Source organism: Aptenodytes forsteri, unplaced genomic scaffold (genome assembly GCF_000699145.1).
Source record: "Aptenodytes forsteri isolate BGI_AS27 unplaced genomic scaffold, ASM69914v1 Scaffold54, whole genome shotgun sequence".
NCBI classification, from domain to species: Eukaryota; Metazoa; Chordata; class Aves; order Sphenisciformes; family Spheniscidae; genus Aptenodytes; species Aptenodytes forsteri.
In genome coordinates, this window is record NW_008796044.1 from 353281 (window position 1) to 371086 (window position 17806).

The 17806-nt window shown below is 47.1% G+C and overlaps 1 protein-coding gene across 1 annotated transcript in view; it reads right to left on the reverse strand.

Moving 5' to 3' along the window:
* FGF18 (fibroblast growth factor 18) overlaps positions 1–17806 on the reverse strand; it is a 79275-nt gene that overhangs the window by 36864 nt on the left and 24605 nt on the right. Inside the window, exon 3 of the mRNA XM_009285977.1 lies at positions 13035–13215. Within this exon, the coding sequence (XP_009284252.1) occupies positions 13035–13215 (181 nt within the window). The remainder of the gene's footprint in view (positions 1–13034; positions 13216–17806) is intronic.

Consider the following 17806-nt stretch of genomic DNA (forward strand, 5'->3'; position numbering starts at 1 on the left):
ATTGTTAAATTAGGAGGAGATAACGCAGTCGACACCTCGGCATGAAGAGATGCCGACTGGTACTGCTCATCTCAAAGGAGCTCTGAGGAGTTCATTTAGAAACCTGACAATCAACACATCCTACAGGTATTTCCATCCCTTGAAGCCACGCTTTGATAGGCGATTGCCAGAGAAAGGGCACATCAGTTGTCAGAAGCCATTTTACAAGAACATCTACAAAACTACGAAAAACCTGTACTGAGCAGAGCGTTTCCAGTACTACGGGAGTCACCAAACAGAATATTCTATCTCACTGCAGGAGACTAAGTGCCATCAGGAAGGCTTTCCTATGTAAAGGTTGAAAATAATCTGGGGATGGTATTTTTTAGAGGGTTTATTACTGTGTACAGGAAGGCGTCTCTCTCTTTGCGCCAGGTACAGCAGTGGGTGCTGGTGCAGGCGAGAGGCTGGGAAAGGACCTGGCTCAGCACTGGAAAAAGCAAGACAGGGATTATGAAACTGTTGCTTGTAGTCCCAGCTTAAGCCACTAACCTGCATGACGGTCAGTGAAAAGGACTTGTAAATGCTTAATCAGCAACACGACCGAGTTATACAGGCAAGAAAAAGAAAGGAAGGGCAGATCCAGAGGGAAATACATATATACCAGCATTACCTTTCCCTACAGCTTGCTATTTATTGAAGGAGCAGCAAAAGCTCCAATGCGCTTCAGAATACAAACGCTGACACGGAAATTCAGAGCCCTGAACCACTTCCAACAGGGAAAATATACTGACCGCAGTCTGTTTGGAGGTCAAACAAAATCAATAGCCTTTCTCTCCAGTCTGTCTCTAAACTAAGCTTCTTTCAAAGACATCCAGAGAAAATGGATCATCTTTTGTGTTGTGTGTGGTTTTGGGTTGGGCTTTTTTTGTTTTGCTTTTTTTAAGTGGTCAAACATTCATATGAGTATAAGAAACTCCTTCCTCCCTCAACATACTGAGAAGATTGTATAGAGGTCAAAACTGCCCATCAGTTTTACTACACAATAGATGAGTTATCTAGTTCTTGGGGAGGAAACCGAGCTGGAAGGCGCTTAACACTTGGTAAGAGAGGAAAAAATAAATCAATGTATTTGCTTGATCGGGGTACATTTAAAGCTGGTTGTCAATTAGTTCAACACAGTTTGCTGTTACAGAGCACAACAATTTAGCCCCAGGAGCTGAAGTTTGCTGCGTTTCCTCAGATTCCTCCTGCTGAGAGACAGATAGATATTGGCTGCAGCCAGGTCAGGCACCAAGGAGGAGGAGTGAGGCTGGAAGTCACAGCCGCAGAGCAGTAGCCGGTGAAAGGGAGCCTGACATCGGATACAGCAGGACTGGGGACTCCTTCCTTCCATTCAAAGTACACAGTAAACCAGATTCGTGTCCAGAAAGCAGAGATGATAACTGGTTACTGCGCCGGTACAAAGTGTGCCTCTCCACTCCGCAGCACACACCTTTTAAGATAAACTGCAGTTTATATACCTTTGTGCAGATGGTATCATCTTTACAGATATAAGTGGGTCACCCCAAGCTGAGGGAAAGGGCAGAAGGACTAAAGTGGTAGAATGGAAAACTTTGCCTACATCCAATTTTTTACATAATATAAATTCTTGAAAATCTCAATACAAAAATCACAAGGAGAAAAGAGAAGGACAAACCACGAAAAGGCACTTCCTAAGGGTCCCACTGAATGCATCCAAAGGAGAACCACTGCCTTCAAAGCAACGGATCATTGATGACTACCTGCCAGTTCTGTTCTGACAATCAGTGTTGAAAGACACTCACCAAATCACAAAACAATTTAGGCTGGGAAGGCTCTCCAGAGGTCATCCAGCTCAACCCTCTGCTCAGAGCAGGACCATCAGGGCTACAGACCATCGCTCCTTAGCTGTGCTCCAGCTCCCCTGCAACAGGTTGCTCTTCCCGAGAAAGCTGACATCCTTGTCCTGATTTAAGCATACCTAAGGGTGCGTGGTCACTGCATCAGAGACGTGGCTGGAGAGGGACAGACACATCTGCAGCTGACTTGGGCCCCAGCACCAGCGAAACTGAGAACAGACCTCAGCAGGAGTGAGCTGCCCATGGCCACAGCCATGACCATGAGCCTCTGCCGTCCCTGCAGCCACAGTCCACGAAGCCAAACTGATTCGCATTTACCTAATGGGCACCCCACACCGCTGATGTTTGCTGCTGTCGGTACCTATACTAGCTATATTAAAGCTACTGTATGTCTCTAACTCCCCTTCCGAGTGCAGCACACGCGCAGCACGCCAGCACCGGCAGCGACGTGCATCCTGACTCATCCGCCGCCCTGCACTCACATATGCCGCGGGAAGAAGGGTTTGTTCCACCAGCCGCCGTAAAGGGCACCTCATTTCTGAGCGAACATATTTAGCATCTTCTAATTAGGATCTTAGCTTCTTCTCGTGCCCACACAGGTCTAATAGTTCCAGCACTAGAAAATCCTGGCGATGCTCAAAACAGATTACAGCAATGGTGACTGTCAAATGTTCACCCAAACTCATTATGGTTGCAAGAACAACCAAGGCTAGTAGCTAGAAACAAAAGTGCAGTTTCTTTGCAATGCTTTTTATCTCTCCTCCTCCAGTCCTCCCAGGTGGAACAATTTACCCGGTGACTATACAGCTCTTACATTTGCTTGTTAGCACCCCCAAATTAGTAGGTGTAAAGTCAATATCCTTTTGCCTATTTACTCCTAATGAGTCACCAGTCAGAAACTTAACTTGAAAAAAACGGTTACAAATGCAGATGCAGAAGCAAATGAAATAAAGGCAAGAATCACCGCTGAGCAAACGTCGCACAAAGGCAAGAGGCTGGGCACACCACGCAGCACCCTACCATTGTCACCAGCTAAAACCTAACAGCTTTGATTTGCCTCCCACCAGCTAAAATGGTTTGAAATGCAAGGTCTTAACAAAGGTGCAAGACACAGGAGGAAGGGGAGGCACTGCTGGGGACTTAATCTCCTTTCAGTCTCACACAGGAGCTCCAGGAATGGCTCTGCTGAAGTCGGTGGAGTTTCATGAGTGTAGGAAAGAGGATAATCAGGCCTCAGTTGTAACAGAGATCCAGCCCTGTGATCCCTCCCTGCAACCAGCAGAAACGTTATTTGGGATTTATACTGAAGTTACCTTTAGGCAAGCTCATCTGCTGCTGGAACCTGGGACAACATCACTGATCCCAACAGGACAAGACCAGCTTTCAGCAGCTGTGGAGTTCACCCTCTACCTCAACACAATGTGTGATTTGAAACTAGGAACCCAAAGCCCCCCTCAGTCTGCTTCAGCACTCACCCCTGCAAAAATCTGCCAGAGCGGTAACAGGGCTTGTGTGGTGAGGATACGCCTCACACCCATACCACACAGGGGGCATGGACACACTGTGAGCTTCATGACTGTCCCTGCACAAGCGTTGAGGCCTTTTGGACATTATTTTTTTAGATTTATCCAGTGTCTACATGCCATCCTATTCTTAGCCCTTCCCTGCTGCTTCTCCACGCTGAGGTCTTCACCGCCTCCAGCGGCTGGGGGGGGTGTCCCCTGCTGCTGGAGCTCCCCCCTCACATACGTCCAGCGCCTGTGGGTGATGTCCCATGCTGCTGGAGCTCCCCTCTCACATCCGACCACCCGTTTCCTTTCCTGCTTGTCCTCCCAAAAGCACTTGAGAACGTCAGGTATAAATCAAACCATACCAGCCGCACCAACTTGAAGCCAGGATCCCAAGCGTATGTCTCCTACCATATGCTCAAATGCCAATGGCTTGCATCACCATCACGCCGCTCAGGCGCAACATCCGCTCCTCCTCCATCCCACCAGCCCAGCTCTTGGATGAGGAACAGAAGCAGCTGAGCAGCGTCGGAGAACAAGGACTCCTCTCCACGGCGCTACCTAGGGCCGGATCCTTCCAGCCAGCACAGCTGCCACCCAGTTGTGATCGTTGGGAAACCGCTTGTTGAGAGGACCCAAAACTCGTTACAGCTAGAAGGCAGCAGGGTCACGGCAGATGGCAGGATTGTTTTTCCTATTGCTTTGGGAAGAAAGGCGCCCTTTTTGGCAGCTGCGAATGCAGAGGAGGAGAAGGCCTTTTAGGCACGCATTTCAGCTCTCAGAGACGAGGGCAAAATAAATCTGCGCACTACCCAGTGATTCTTCAAGCCCAACCACTCCAGGTAGCATCAGCAAAGGACAGGCACATCCCCAGGGTGACTACAGCAGAAGTCAGGGACGCAAAGCTCAGGAGACATTTAGAAGGTCTCAGCTCCTACATCACCATAAAAGCATGAATTGTCTGTTACGGACATTCAGAAAATACTTAAAATTCATCAGGGACCAAAGCGTGTGCTATTTAATTGCTGGCACAGCTCATTAAAAGGGATGCTCACAGAGTGCAGCCACGCGACCATCCCCCCCCAACCCCAATACCCCCTCTCTTCCTCACAGTAAGAAAAAATAGGGGGTTTTTACTGGGCCTTCTCACTCCTTTACTTCCAGCTCGCCTTCCCTTTCTTGCGAGCGCTGAGACCGCAGACGCTCTACACGTGTTCTCCTCTGCATCCGACTGGCAGGCAGTCTGGAAAATGCCAGTATTGGAACGGCCTGAATTCAGCGGTTTCTGAATGCTGATCGGACACTATTTCGTTCAAGCCACAGATAGTCATTTTTGGGGGGTGTTTTCAGCTCCCTTTTTGGACTCTTCCAGATTTCCAAGCGTCATGCATCAGCAATTTCTCCTCTTCGGAGCTTCATTATTTTTCACCTTTCCGCCGAGCCTGAGGCTCGGTGCAGTTTTGTAGGGAACAAGGCTCTTCCCTCCTCTTCCAGATGGCCACGCAATGCTACTGGCGTTATTAATGTTTGCTGTGCTCCACCTCGCAGCTGCGGAAATTCCTGACTATCCGGTTTTTAAAAGAGCAGAGGTGAAATCTGAGCGATTAAAGTGCCTTATTTTTTTATAAAGTCTAACACCTTTCTTGAGGAAACCCCAACCTGAAAACAAGAATGGTCTCACAGCATCTAAAACCACCAAATGATTACTTCTAACCAGGCTACCGACGTGGTCTCCATTACCATCGTCTCTTTAGCATCTCTCCATTTGCAATGCTTTTATCCTGACAGCACACCTACGAGGTGAGGGAATGCTGCCACCCTTGTTTTGGAGATGAGGGAGGGACACACGAGGAGATTGAGAGGATGAAAATCGTGCCACTTCGTTATACATGAGGAGCAAAGGTCCTTCTCTCTCCACTGTCTAGAGGGTCCAGCCTCAGTGTCCCACCACCTAACCTGAGCAAAGTGGAGTGCGGAGATGTTCCAGCTGAGCGACTTGGCTAACACCACCAACACTGAGTCTCCAGCAAAGCAAGCTACTGACTTTAGGTCTCTCAAACGGTAACCCAGCAAGATCCCATGTTACCTTCAAGCAGAAGCGTGCTCTTTACACACCAAGTTTTGCATTTCCCATCCTGACTTTAATTAGGCATGTTCTTAATAGGGTTATTGACAGTTTTCATTTCCTCCAAATGTCTCTTAGGAAGGACAAATCTCAGTGGCCGCTTGACAACATGCATGGTAATGTACACCAAAGCCAAAATTCACAAGACGATTTGTTGACAATGTTTTCCCTCCCCCCTCTCCAAAGTAAAAGCAATTAAAAAACCCTTTCAGACATGTAGACTAGCCTATTCGCAGGGTACTTTTAATTGCATCCCAAGAACCGACTTGAATTCATGACTGGCCGAATGCTTAGATATGGGAAAACCTCAGATACCACAATACGAGGTTTGGTAACAGGCACTAACATAAAACAACTGCAATAAACTCAAAGGAGCTCTCTCAGCATTTGTGCACAGAATTACTCACGGCCTGGAAATATATCTAAAATTATGCAAACTTCTTCCAGAACTTCATCATAGAATCATAGAATGGTTTGGGTTGGAAGGGACCCTAGAGATCATCTCCCAATATCCACCCAGCAGTCCCCAGGTACAAATTTCAGATAAAAGTAATCTTTGTACTAATATGCGCAGTGCGTTTTCAGAGTCACGGAGGAGAAAGGGAAGCCCTAACTTTGTTTCTGCGTTATTTCATCACAGCCAGGGAAGAACATTTAGCAAAGCAGCTGCTTGAGCTTCATGGGAAAAAAACGTAATCACAGCAAGGCAGGAACAGATAATACCATATTGACCTGTCTTCAGGGTCTGGCATTCACATTTTCATAAAGTGTCTCGAAAGATAAATCACTATACTAATAATATTTGTATTGATTATCTAAACTGAAGCAGCAATCCACTCCATTGTCTCACTTCCTCTTAAATTGCTCACAGATGGGATCCTATTTCCTATTCTGCATTTCTAATGGGAACACTTAAATCACAGCACAGAATTATATACACACACAAACTGTTAACAAAAACCCTTTTATGACTTGCATGAAAATAAAGGTTTTTCACTTTGTAGCTCACTTTCCACTCCACGCAGAAATTAAAAATGACAAATTAGCAGCAGACCTCTAAAATTATTTCTCCTCGTTATTTCTGGGTCCCTAATATTTACTGACAGACAGGCCTATGTTTTCCGAACCCTGATCAGTGATTGTGGAGACTTGAAGTTTGGACACAGAGCTAAAAGGTGATTTTTTTTTTTAAGCTATCTCAAGGTCCAGATGTAGGGAAATCAAAAATCACCGTAGTGTCAGAGGAAAAATAAAAACCAGCTTCTGCTGTTACTACAGGTACAAAACAGGGACCGCTGCAGAAAGAGCTGAACTTCAGGTGTGAAGCTGGCCACAGCGGGAGTTTGGGGTAGCAGCTATCAAAACTAAAAGAAAAGGAAATTGGCAACAAATACATTATTTGAGATAGGTTTGTCATGAATCAAAAAGCAAAAGGCTTGGATTTTAATTCCCAAACTTCTCATCCCACCTAAGCAGAGCTTTCCCCTACCCTGGCACAGGCACAGGATACAGCAGCATAAAAAATAAAGATGTCTTAAATGTACAGATGGCTCGTCTAAGATGCTTACAGCGCACTCCAAATGGCCGCGGAACCTTTCAGAGCTGCCTGGAAGGTGAGGGCAGCGAGGCTCCTCGCTGCCTGGCGCAGCCCGGGAGCTCCAGCTCCAGCTCCAGCTCCAGCCGCCCCACGCCTGGTTCAGCAAAGCAGCGAGCCGGCTGCGGCCCTTCAGTTCATCCCCACGCCTGCTTTCAAAGGAAAACTTCGCCACTGCCCCACTGCAGATGAGAAGGGGAGACATTTTAAGGAGAAAAAAAAAAAACAAAAAACAATCAGGGGAAGTTGGGCAAGAAGGGAAAAAAACCAGGGCCACAACACGGCAGCTGGACGGCGAAGGCTTCTCCGGCTCAGGCCAGTCCCCAGGACCCATATGACTGTACAGCTGCCATGGTGAATGATCATCCCTTACGCTGAGGTCAGCTCTGCCCCCGGGCTAAGTAAGTGAAAATAAATGGTTTAGAAGATAAAAGGTCTTTTAAAAAAATTATTTGTCTTGTTGTCATGTCAAAACTGTAATGGGAAGAGACTGGAGGCAGCGATACGTCGTTTAAATAGGAAACAGCCATCCTGATGGTTCAGCGGAATAAATTACAAAGCAAATCACAGTTCATGCCGGGTATCGGGCTGAGCTGCACCGGGATGGACAGCCCCTTCGCACATACCTGGTTCCTGGGAAGAAAAGCAGGTTTCTGAATGTCCAGCCTGTGGAAATACAGCTACATTTAACTAACCTAAATTGCTACTTGGGCTACACCTCCCATCTTTCTTGCAGGTTAATTCTGTGCCTTCCAGCCACAATGAGTTTAGTTTTTTCTTCCTGACCTTCCCAGGAGGGGGATCAAAATTGATTTTAACTATTCTAGGAAGGGAAAGGGTTAATCAGGTTTCCCAAGGCAGCTTGCTGTTAAGGTGCCAGAAATACCGAGGGGAAAGAATGACTTGCTAAAGATGGGACAATGGCACTGGTATTTTGCATTTGTTTCCAGGCTTTGAGATAGAACAAATGGGAGTCATTAGTGAAATGAGTTTAGGGAGTTCTAAATCAGCTGTCAGGCTGCCAAACCCGAAGAAGTGCTATGTCAGCTCATTAATTCTGGAGAGCACAGGATTACCCAAACCTAGGAAGGAATCCTGCAAAATTTAGAGTCAATTAAAGGAGGCTATTTTGCCATAATAATATTTTCCACACGTATTACACCTCCTCATGGAACAGAGCCCACTTCTACCACAAACGAAATCTCTGGCGGGATGGAGTGTGGCTGATGTCTAGACAGCTGTAATGTGCTCTCCATGGGCTTGTCCACTGGCATCTCTGGGAAGCTCCAGCTAGAACAGAAGGCGGGGACTGCAAGCTGCGGAGCACATCACCCAGCCTGGGGTGGCCCCAGGAAGGAGGCACCCGTCTCCCTGAGCTCCTTGCTTTCCTCGTACCACCCGAAAAAGCACAGCTGTATGGGGCGTGATGTTCTGTATCAGGAACTCCCATGACACGCGGAGGTAATGCCTGGCATCATGCATGCACACCACCTCTTGAATTTGCTTCCCTCCTCGGTCTGCCTGACCCCAGATTTGTCGACACCCTGCTAGCAAACCCGTGCTTTGTTAACCTCCCCAAACCTCCTGTCTCAGGAGCATCTCTTGAGTCCTGAGCTAAAACCCAGTGAACGCAGGGAGAGTCTTCGAGAGGACTTCACTGGCTCAGGGTCCGTTCCCCTGGGTGGCTGAAAACGCTGGCAGCGATGGGATGCTGGGAAGAGAGATGTCATACCTGTGCGCTGCCCCTTGCGTGGGGTGTCCTCAAACAAAGCCTCCCACGCTGTAGACTAGAAGGTTGATAAACGAGAAGGTTTCTAAAATAGATGGTTTATAACCTTCTAGGGGACCCAAGAGTTTTTTTAAACTGTGATAGACTAGGTCAATGGACAAAATACCACTGGATAGCAACCTGGGACAGAGTGACTAATAACCTACCTACATGTACCGCATCCCAGCCTTCAGGACACCCAAGCACTCGCCGCAAATAAAAGTTACCTCCACAGAGAGGGCAAGCCCAAAGACCTCTCACACCCCCCTCACCTCTCTCCTGATGGCTATCACTTCTCATCGCCCCGCAGGACAGCAGTAGCCAGGGACAAATTAAAACAAAAATCAGATGGCTGTGAAATACAAATGAGGCAAAAAATGCCTTCACCCAACCAAGAGAGCTCTGTCTCCCCAACTGCGCCGGATGCAAAGATCATGAACAAACAGGATAGAATGTCTTCTGCCTTTTGTGAAATGAAAATAAATGAAAGGATCTAAGGTTTCAGGTCACTGATCCCTCTCTTCCCTATCTGTACCATTTATCGGAGGTAGAATATAAAGGTTCCAGGTCCTTTTCTTTTTTTGTCAGCACTTTAATGGTTGTTTTTTCTCCTTCCCCCTTTCATTTTCTGAATGAAAGGACCACTTAGGAACCTGTAAAGTAATAATAAGCTTATAACAGGAATATTGTTTTTCTGGGCCAGTGCAAACTCCTTCTGAATAGGTTGAAGAGATTAAAGTAAAAATGCAATCTGTAAATAGATCAGTCTTTTAATTAGTTTATAGTCTGTTAAGAGATAATATTTTGCTCACATAGATCGTCTGTTATCTAAAGATCTCAGAGCACTTTAGGAACATCAATTAAACCTTAAAAAAAACCCCAACCTTGGAAGATAGGTAAGTGTATTTAGATTAATTAGTGTTGCTGTGAGCAGCAGGCATTATTATTAGATTTAATTTAGTCCAATAATTGACTTATCTGTTAATGGATTCTAATTCATCTGAGAAGGGATCAAATCCATCTGATTAAAAGAATTACATCGACTCAATTAATTCTATTAACTGACTTAATTTGCCATTTAATAATTCGACACATGGGGTCAGATCTTGGCCCCGAAGAACGCAGAAACCAAAAATTACATACCGGAATTATTATGCCAGCAAAACTACGTATTGCAGAGCATGCATTTTTCCTTGCACGTGGCATTTGCAGACCTGGATAAAACATTCAAGGGGGCTTCCTCCGGCCGGATTCCCCCAGCCCTGCGGTATCTTCTCTCCCTGAACCAGGGCCGGCTGGTCATTTTGCTGTACTCATGGTGGCTGCCTGGAAACGAGCAATTCACTGCCTGAGATCTGCCACCTCCCCTCTTTTCTGGGCATTCTCTTCAATCAAGAGGTGAGAAGTTTTACAGAAGTCAATAAAACCTTGCAATAAAACTAACCTCCCTTCAAAGGCAGGACAACCCTCCCACGCCAGCCATTTGGAAGCAGTATATGTGCAAAAAAAACCCCAGCATCTCTTCACTTGGACACTGTTCTTTAACCAGTTGTGAATGTACGGGAGGAGAGGGGAAAGAGGTGCTAAAATGTTATTAGCTCCCCCATCCTTAACGCTGGCTAGTGCTAATTGCTGCTGATGAGCACTATGGACCTTCGCCACAGCCACACCGCTCGACAGAGCTTCCCACATTAAGACTGAGTCTGCGTTGCCCTTGCCTAATATTACCTTCTCTTAATAGGACTGACTTGCTGGGAGAATTCAGGGCTGGAGCCAGCTCATGGGCACCTTTTCCCACATCTCTTGCCTTTTCTCAGACATTAGCTCTCTCTCGTCCTCCCAAAGCCTTCCCCAGGCTGTAATCCTTAGGACATCAATCCACATCACCTCCACCATCGTCTCCCATGTCAGTGGGGACAGGGTTAAGACAGTGGAGAAGCTGTGGGAGACTGCACCGTCTGCAAGGGCGATGTAGCCAAGAAACGAGCTGGGCACTCCCCAGTGCTAAGCCTGGCTCTGACTCACCGTGCCAGCGTAGAGGCAGTGAAAGAGGGAAGGAGACAAAAAGGGCAGGAGGAAAAACAGCCGTCTGCTGCATGAGACGAAAAGTGTCCTCCTTCAGAGGAAGATCCGACCAGCAAGACGGAGATGTGGATCGAAAGTTTGCAACTGTTGAGATCCCCAGACCTGGTTTAAGCCTCTCTCTGGTCTTGATCAAAGGTTACTCCATAATAATGCCTCGGGGGGAGGGGTTCCCAGCACATAATGAATCCTGTGTCATTGCCTTTGTATCCAGTTTTGGCTGTAACACAGATGGTTCTCACTTCAGTAACTCTGACATCTCTCCCCCCTTCATTATCACAGCTAGGAGCTCTGCGTGGTCACATCCTGGACCTCCATGTCCCACCTCACTGTCTCCCCGATTATCATGCTCTAAGTGTTCCCGTGCCAAGCAAGATGATGAACAGATTTCCATAACCTTTCAGCACAGCTAGGGATGGGAAGGCTTTGCAGCTTGATGCGTCAAGGAGTTTTATTAGGAGGCGCGGGGGAGGGAGCAAGCGGGGGTGTCAGCAAATGGCCTCCATGGCTGGAGCACTCCGGGTTGTTAGAAGGACGCCAGCAACCAGGAGCGGAGAGGATCCGGTGGCGAGCAGCGACGCAGGCACCGGGGAGCTCCCCAGACGGGAAATCTCAGGCTCTGCAATTGTGCAGCATCGCCACCGGTCACGAGCACGCTCCTGCGCGAGGATTTGTTGTTCAGACACGATTGCATATGTATGAAGGGGACAAGATGGGCTTTGACACATAAATTAGCACTTGTCAGCTGCTCACGGGCACACTTCCCTGCTGCACCCCACTGTAAATGCCGCCTTCTTTTATGGAGAGGAAAACTACATCACGTTACCTGACAGTCACTGTGGGCAAGAGCGTTTCCTGGGAAGCCAGCAGCGAGCACGCAGCGACTAGTTTACATATCAAACCTTAAGAGGATGAATGCAATAAAATGACACAATAATTAGCAGCCAAGTGGCACTTTCCACTCCTGTTTTATCTGGAAATTTGGGAATGACAAAGGACAAGGTTGATGAGACCTCGGGGCAAGGCTTTCTCTGAGAGATTGGGTGACTCTACACAACAGCCATGGGGGTTCATTTCACACCAGCCAGGTGCTTTCTAGCTGTCACCTCCCATGGCACAGCTCACCCTGCTCCTCCACCCGCATTGGCAGGGGCAGTAGCTGCCCTCTGTGCTAGGCACGGCGTGTACCTCATCCTGCCTGAAGCTCCCCAAGGGAACAACCGTTCCCAGATTTTGACCTGCCATCATCGTAGCCCACCTCCACCTCACCAGTGCTGCACGTGAAGTCAACCTCACGTGAACGTGCGTGCTAGCCAATGCATACACACACATCTGCAGCAACGCCTGAACGCACGGGGCTGTACATCCATAAGAGAAAAAGGACCAGTTCTCTGAACAGCCCTAAAATCCTTCCAGCAACCAACTCGAGCAAAAGCATCTCTGCCACAACCATCTCAAAATGTACCAGAATTAGATTTTTTTTTGTAATTCAGCCTGCTAGCAGCATTTCTACATGTTGCTTGTGTGCAAATCACAATGAGAAGAGTTGAACATGCTGCTAGCCCAGGGGAAGTTCAATTATTTGCGTTCCTGCAGGATCCACACACCCCGAGATTCAACTTAAGCTCTGGGGTACTCTCAAAGCTCCAAAGTCTGCTTAATTTCAGCTCAAACCGAATATCCCCCCCACCTAGAAAGATGAGAGTGCTTCATTGAAGCACTAGATTCACCCAAACTCGAGCCCAGAGTTCATGGGGAAAGAACATCCCCAATCACCAACCTGGGTATCGTTTATGAATTACAGTAGACACACTGTGAACTCATCTGTTGGGCAGAAAAAGATTTTTCTCCTCAAACACCATCACACACTAATAAATTGGGGCATGACACTACTGTGGGAACTGCCTGCAGCTGGGAGCCGGGCTGACAGCCTGCTCCAACACAACAAATCCCACGTTCTTAACCTGGAAAGGTTTTTTTTCCCTTTTACCCTGTTTTTTATTGCTCTTCTTACTTTTCTCCCAAGAGGTTCTCAGCCCATCATATAGGATTAAAGCCTTTGACCTGGAGTCTGGGGGATCCCAGTAAATATTCTTACCATATTTATCTCCATCTTCTCCTTTGGCACTGATCCTCCTGCCGAGCACTTGGATGTGTTTCCCACTTGTCCTGCTGTAGAGCTGATAGAGCCGAAGCTGCTTCCTGCTCACGTCGTCCCTCGCTCGCGTCTGGTTCTCCACGTGTATCCGAAAATCTACATTCTCCTCGGCAGCAAACATCTGAGAGCGGATGGGGAGGGGCGAGAGAGAACAGAACAGACCATGAAACAAAACAAGCGTCTTGGACAGAAAGACTGCACACCAACCTGCCAACGGGCACGTGGTGCAAGAGGACTCGGATTTGGCTGCCCTTCACTTGACAGCTGCGGCCGCTGTATCAGGCACTCAACATGTAATTCTAGCCAGAGCTGGCTCTCGACAGTAAACCAAACCTGGGTTTTTACAATCAAACTGTGGGGGGGTTTTGAGTAAAAACTTCTGCTCGGTCCTGCTTTGATTTAATCTTGGTCAGCCACGCTGGCCATAAATTAGGCTCTCCTTTGCATATGCATAGCCTCTACCAGGTTACACGGACACGTATGGGAGAAAGGGGATGGACAACTCCATTTCAGAGAATTTGTGCTTCACCTTCAGCAGCTGCATTGATTCCCCAGATTAACTGCAGGGAAGGAGTCAAGGGAAAAAACTATTTATGCTGACATTAGCGGACTGGACTGTAGCTTTGCACAGGCATAAAATCTACTGCGATAAAAGTGTCACTTGTACACGGGCACTCGTCAGCCTAACTTTTTTGCCAGCTCTGCTTTTCAGTGAAGCCAGCTCATTGGTGGCCTGGCACGGTCATGCCAGTCTATGGATGCATCTCTGTCCACCTCAACAGGGCCACGGCTTGGGTAGAGATCACGAGGACCAGCAAGAGCCAAACCAGCACGTCCAGCCACGAGGCCGTTATCAGCAGGGGTCTGATCGCTTGAGCCACTTCATCTGTTTTTTCTGGCCAATGGATTAAATTAACCTTAGTTCACTACAGCCTTAAAATATTACCAGAAACTTTCTCTGACACGTCTGCCCTTTTCTGGAGGTCTTGTTTCCTATCTTAACTGTTCTCAAGAAACACCGAAACAGGATTCCAGCTTTTGCTTCCAGAGATTCATCCCGCCTTGCCCAAGGTCAGAGGGCCAGACAACCCAGATGTTCTCAAGATGCCCTCCCAAAGGGGAGGCTGGGCAGCACGCACCCAAAAGCACTTCACACCCAAACAATACGAAAGCCCAGAAATCACTCCACAATCTGTCCCTGAGAGCGTTTGCACCACAACATCCACTCTGCCAACTCCAAACTCACAGATGGACAATATTTTGGTGGCAGACTCCCTTCACAGGACAATAAATCATTCAGAAACCAAAAGATTATTGAGTGGCACACACACAAAACCACCGCACAATAGGCAACTTTTAATTTGACCAAGACAAAGACCATTCAAAGTCTACTCATTGTTGGTGAGCTCTAATGCTGTGTACCACTTCCGTGTAAGAGACAAAATCCACCACAAAATAAGAATCACATGGGAATTTAGTGATGCCTAGGTTTGGGACTGGCAGAGGAACAACATTTACTCCTAGCAGGGTTACTACTTCTCCTCCTAACACATTCCCACTACGGCACACCTGTCCTCCTAGCCTGCAAGCAACAGTGTTCTGATATATTGGTGTGGGGATGGAGCTGGCAATGCAAATGAAAAAGGGTCAATAAATCCTCATTCAGGTCCATTCCAGGCTAAAACACGTAAGAGCAAGTGGCCACAACACGCAAAACAGCCCCACTTCAGCCTCCTGCATATGTCATCTCATACCAGCAAATATTTTGAAGCCAAATACTCCCTGAAAGTCAAAACCTCAAAAGAACTTTTTAGCGTTTCCAATTATCGAGTAGACACACAGATCAGCAGCAGGAGGAAAACTTCGGGCAGGCAGTGCTGCTTAGCACCAGACCTTCACTAAGCAACGCAAACAAAAACATTATATCCAACACAGTGGCAACAGCAATGAGGTTCACAGGGATGTTGCGGGATCGCCTTTGCTGCCCTTATTAAATGCTGGGATTATGCTATTTGAATCCCAAGTCCTAGGAGAGAAAGCGATTTAACTCTCTTATTTTACTGTCGGAAGTCAGGAGGAGGCTACAGGAGCTAAACGCACAGGCTGAGCAAAAGGAGATTCAGGGCGATGCTGGGTCTAAACAGACATTCAAGGTGACGACGGAGGTGACAGACAAGAATTACACAATTAATCGTAGCAATATTTCCCACTCTCGGAAAACAGCGCAGCAAGAAGCCGTGACCCAAAGCTGAGGACACAAGAGGAGAAGGAGCCATGGCACCTGCCAGGAGGGCACCGCGGGATGCTGACGGAGCTCACGGCCGTCACTCAGCCAGGCTCTGCTCGCTCTCCTCTCCCGAGGCACCGCAGCTACGTCTGAGCACAGCAAGCAGGACTTGGCTTTTGACATGAATAATATTAATTTCTTTTTTTCTTCGTACATCTCTTCTTGCTTTCTTTTCAAATGGTATTGTTGCAAAGGATGCTAAACTACTAAAAACAGAGATGTTCGAGTAATGTTGACAGTCTGCCTCATACCCACAAAAGCAAGGCTATTTGCAGTCAAGATTCTGGCTCCATCATTTTAAGATTTAAAACAGATTTTAAATCAAGATGACGTCGTTACATTGCTTTCACCACATGTTAATGAATTTCACATTTTTCTAGGAAAAAAAACAAAACAGGTGGGATCTGAAGCGGGGGAAGGGCAGGTTGCTTTGCTTTCTTGGAAACTTCAAACAGAAAAGGCAATCTGTTTTCCAAAACATGTTTTAATTCTCTCTTTTAATTGTCTCTCGAGCACTCACACCGCAGAGGCCCCAGCCCGTAGCCGCAGTGCCCGGGTGGACTCTGGAGCACCTATGGAGCCATCCTGAGCTGTGGTCAGCTCCGAACATGCCACAAACTCGCTTGCGCGTGTTTGCCACAGTTCTCCTGCCCAAGATCAACTAATTAAGTGTCTTCTCCCTTCGCAAGAAGGGCACGCTGCAGCCCAGAGGGATGACATCTCCTCCTCTCCCAGACGAGGGCCTGGCTGGCATCACCCACAACCCCAACACCTTGTCCAAGCCCAGCGGTAGCCTGATGCAGGGATCAGCAGGGGACACCGACCCCTGAAATAAAGTCAGCCCAAGCGTGTATCACTCCATCACTTCTCCAGTAACAGGCCCAGCTCTAACCCAGGGAAAGAAATCCTGGAGGAGGAACGTGCTACAGGTTCTCCTTGCAGCTGACCTGTCCCCCGGTCAAGAAGCCATGGTCCAGAGCAGCAATGGAACCACCAGGATTTAGCTGCCTGCTTAAAGGTAAGCACATGCTTAACCACTCTGTTGAAACAGGATGCTCTGCTGGAGTGTGGCCAAGGTGAATTAGCCGTGCCAGCCTGGGCTGCATCTGGCCCGCAGCAGAGAGTATCAATACTCTAAAATAAAATTTCATGCAGTGTCGATTTCATGAGATAAAACCCATTTGATCATTGCTGAAATCCATTCTCACAGTATCCCTGCCCTAAAGAGTATACTCCCTCAAGCAGCTAACTCTACTGAGATAAGAAAGTCCATTTATATATACCGTAAGAGAGACTCTCTTTCATAAATCTCAAAAAAATTAGTAACATAAGCCTCCCTCGGTAACTGATGGCTAACGCTCACTCAAGAAGGTCACCTAAAACCAAGTCCATCCACCCCCAAATACATTTCCATAACAATCACAACCACACAAAAATGAATGCAGAAATGTCTTTAAGTCCCAGCCCCACTTGAAAAGTTAAGGGCTTTCACTTCTGTTCACCAAAGCAAAAGGAAATCTTTTTTTTCCTCTTTTTTTTTTTTTTTACTATTAGTATGTTATTAGTGCATATATATAAATCATACACAAAATGACTGCCCTTTTTTTTTGGCCTTTCAATCTGATCATTCATGCATCCATGCTGTAGGCAGCAAAACCTACCTATTAGTATGTTATTAGTGCATATAAAAACATCATACACAAAATGACTGCCCTTTTTTTTTGGCCTTTCAATCTGATCATCCATGCATCCATGCTGTAGGCAGCAAAACCTACAGACTCTGGATCCAGCGTTCAGCACAACCGTTCCCTGAAATGAACGGCTGCTTGCACCCTCTAGCTCCTGACCAGCAACGTGCCCTGTGGGACACTCTCTAGGGACAGGAAAAGGATTTCCTGCACTACTTTATCTCCTCCAGCATTTTGGTGGGATTTGGGGTTGTATCGTGGTCTATTTTGCAAATCTATCCAACTGGTATGGGCTGCTGTCTATGCAGGACAACTTCAGCATCTCAGGATCGCGGGTTTCATATAACTCTGTCTCGTTATTTGCCAATGGTTTATAGTCTGCAAAACCCCAGTCATTAAAACAGAGCATCACATTTGGTTTCATTTTTATTCTTCCTCTCTTTTTCTTTTCAATCAGTTCCTTATCCATTATTATTTATTTATCACTACATCTTTCAGTGATGATATACAGCTACAAAGACACCCTAAAAATACAGTTGGCAATACAGAGCTTATGCAAGGGAATAAACAGCATTCCTTTTAAAAACCACCATCACCTCAAGCAACTACAACTTCGCTCTCTACAACTCCCTGAAAGGAGGTTGTAGCGAGGTGGGGGTCGGTCTCTTCTCCCAAGTAACAAGCGATGGGACGAGAGGAAATGGCCTCAAGTTGTGCCAGGGGAGGTTTAGATTGGA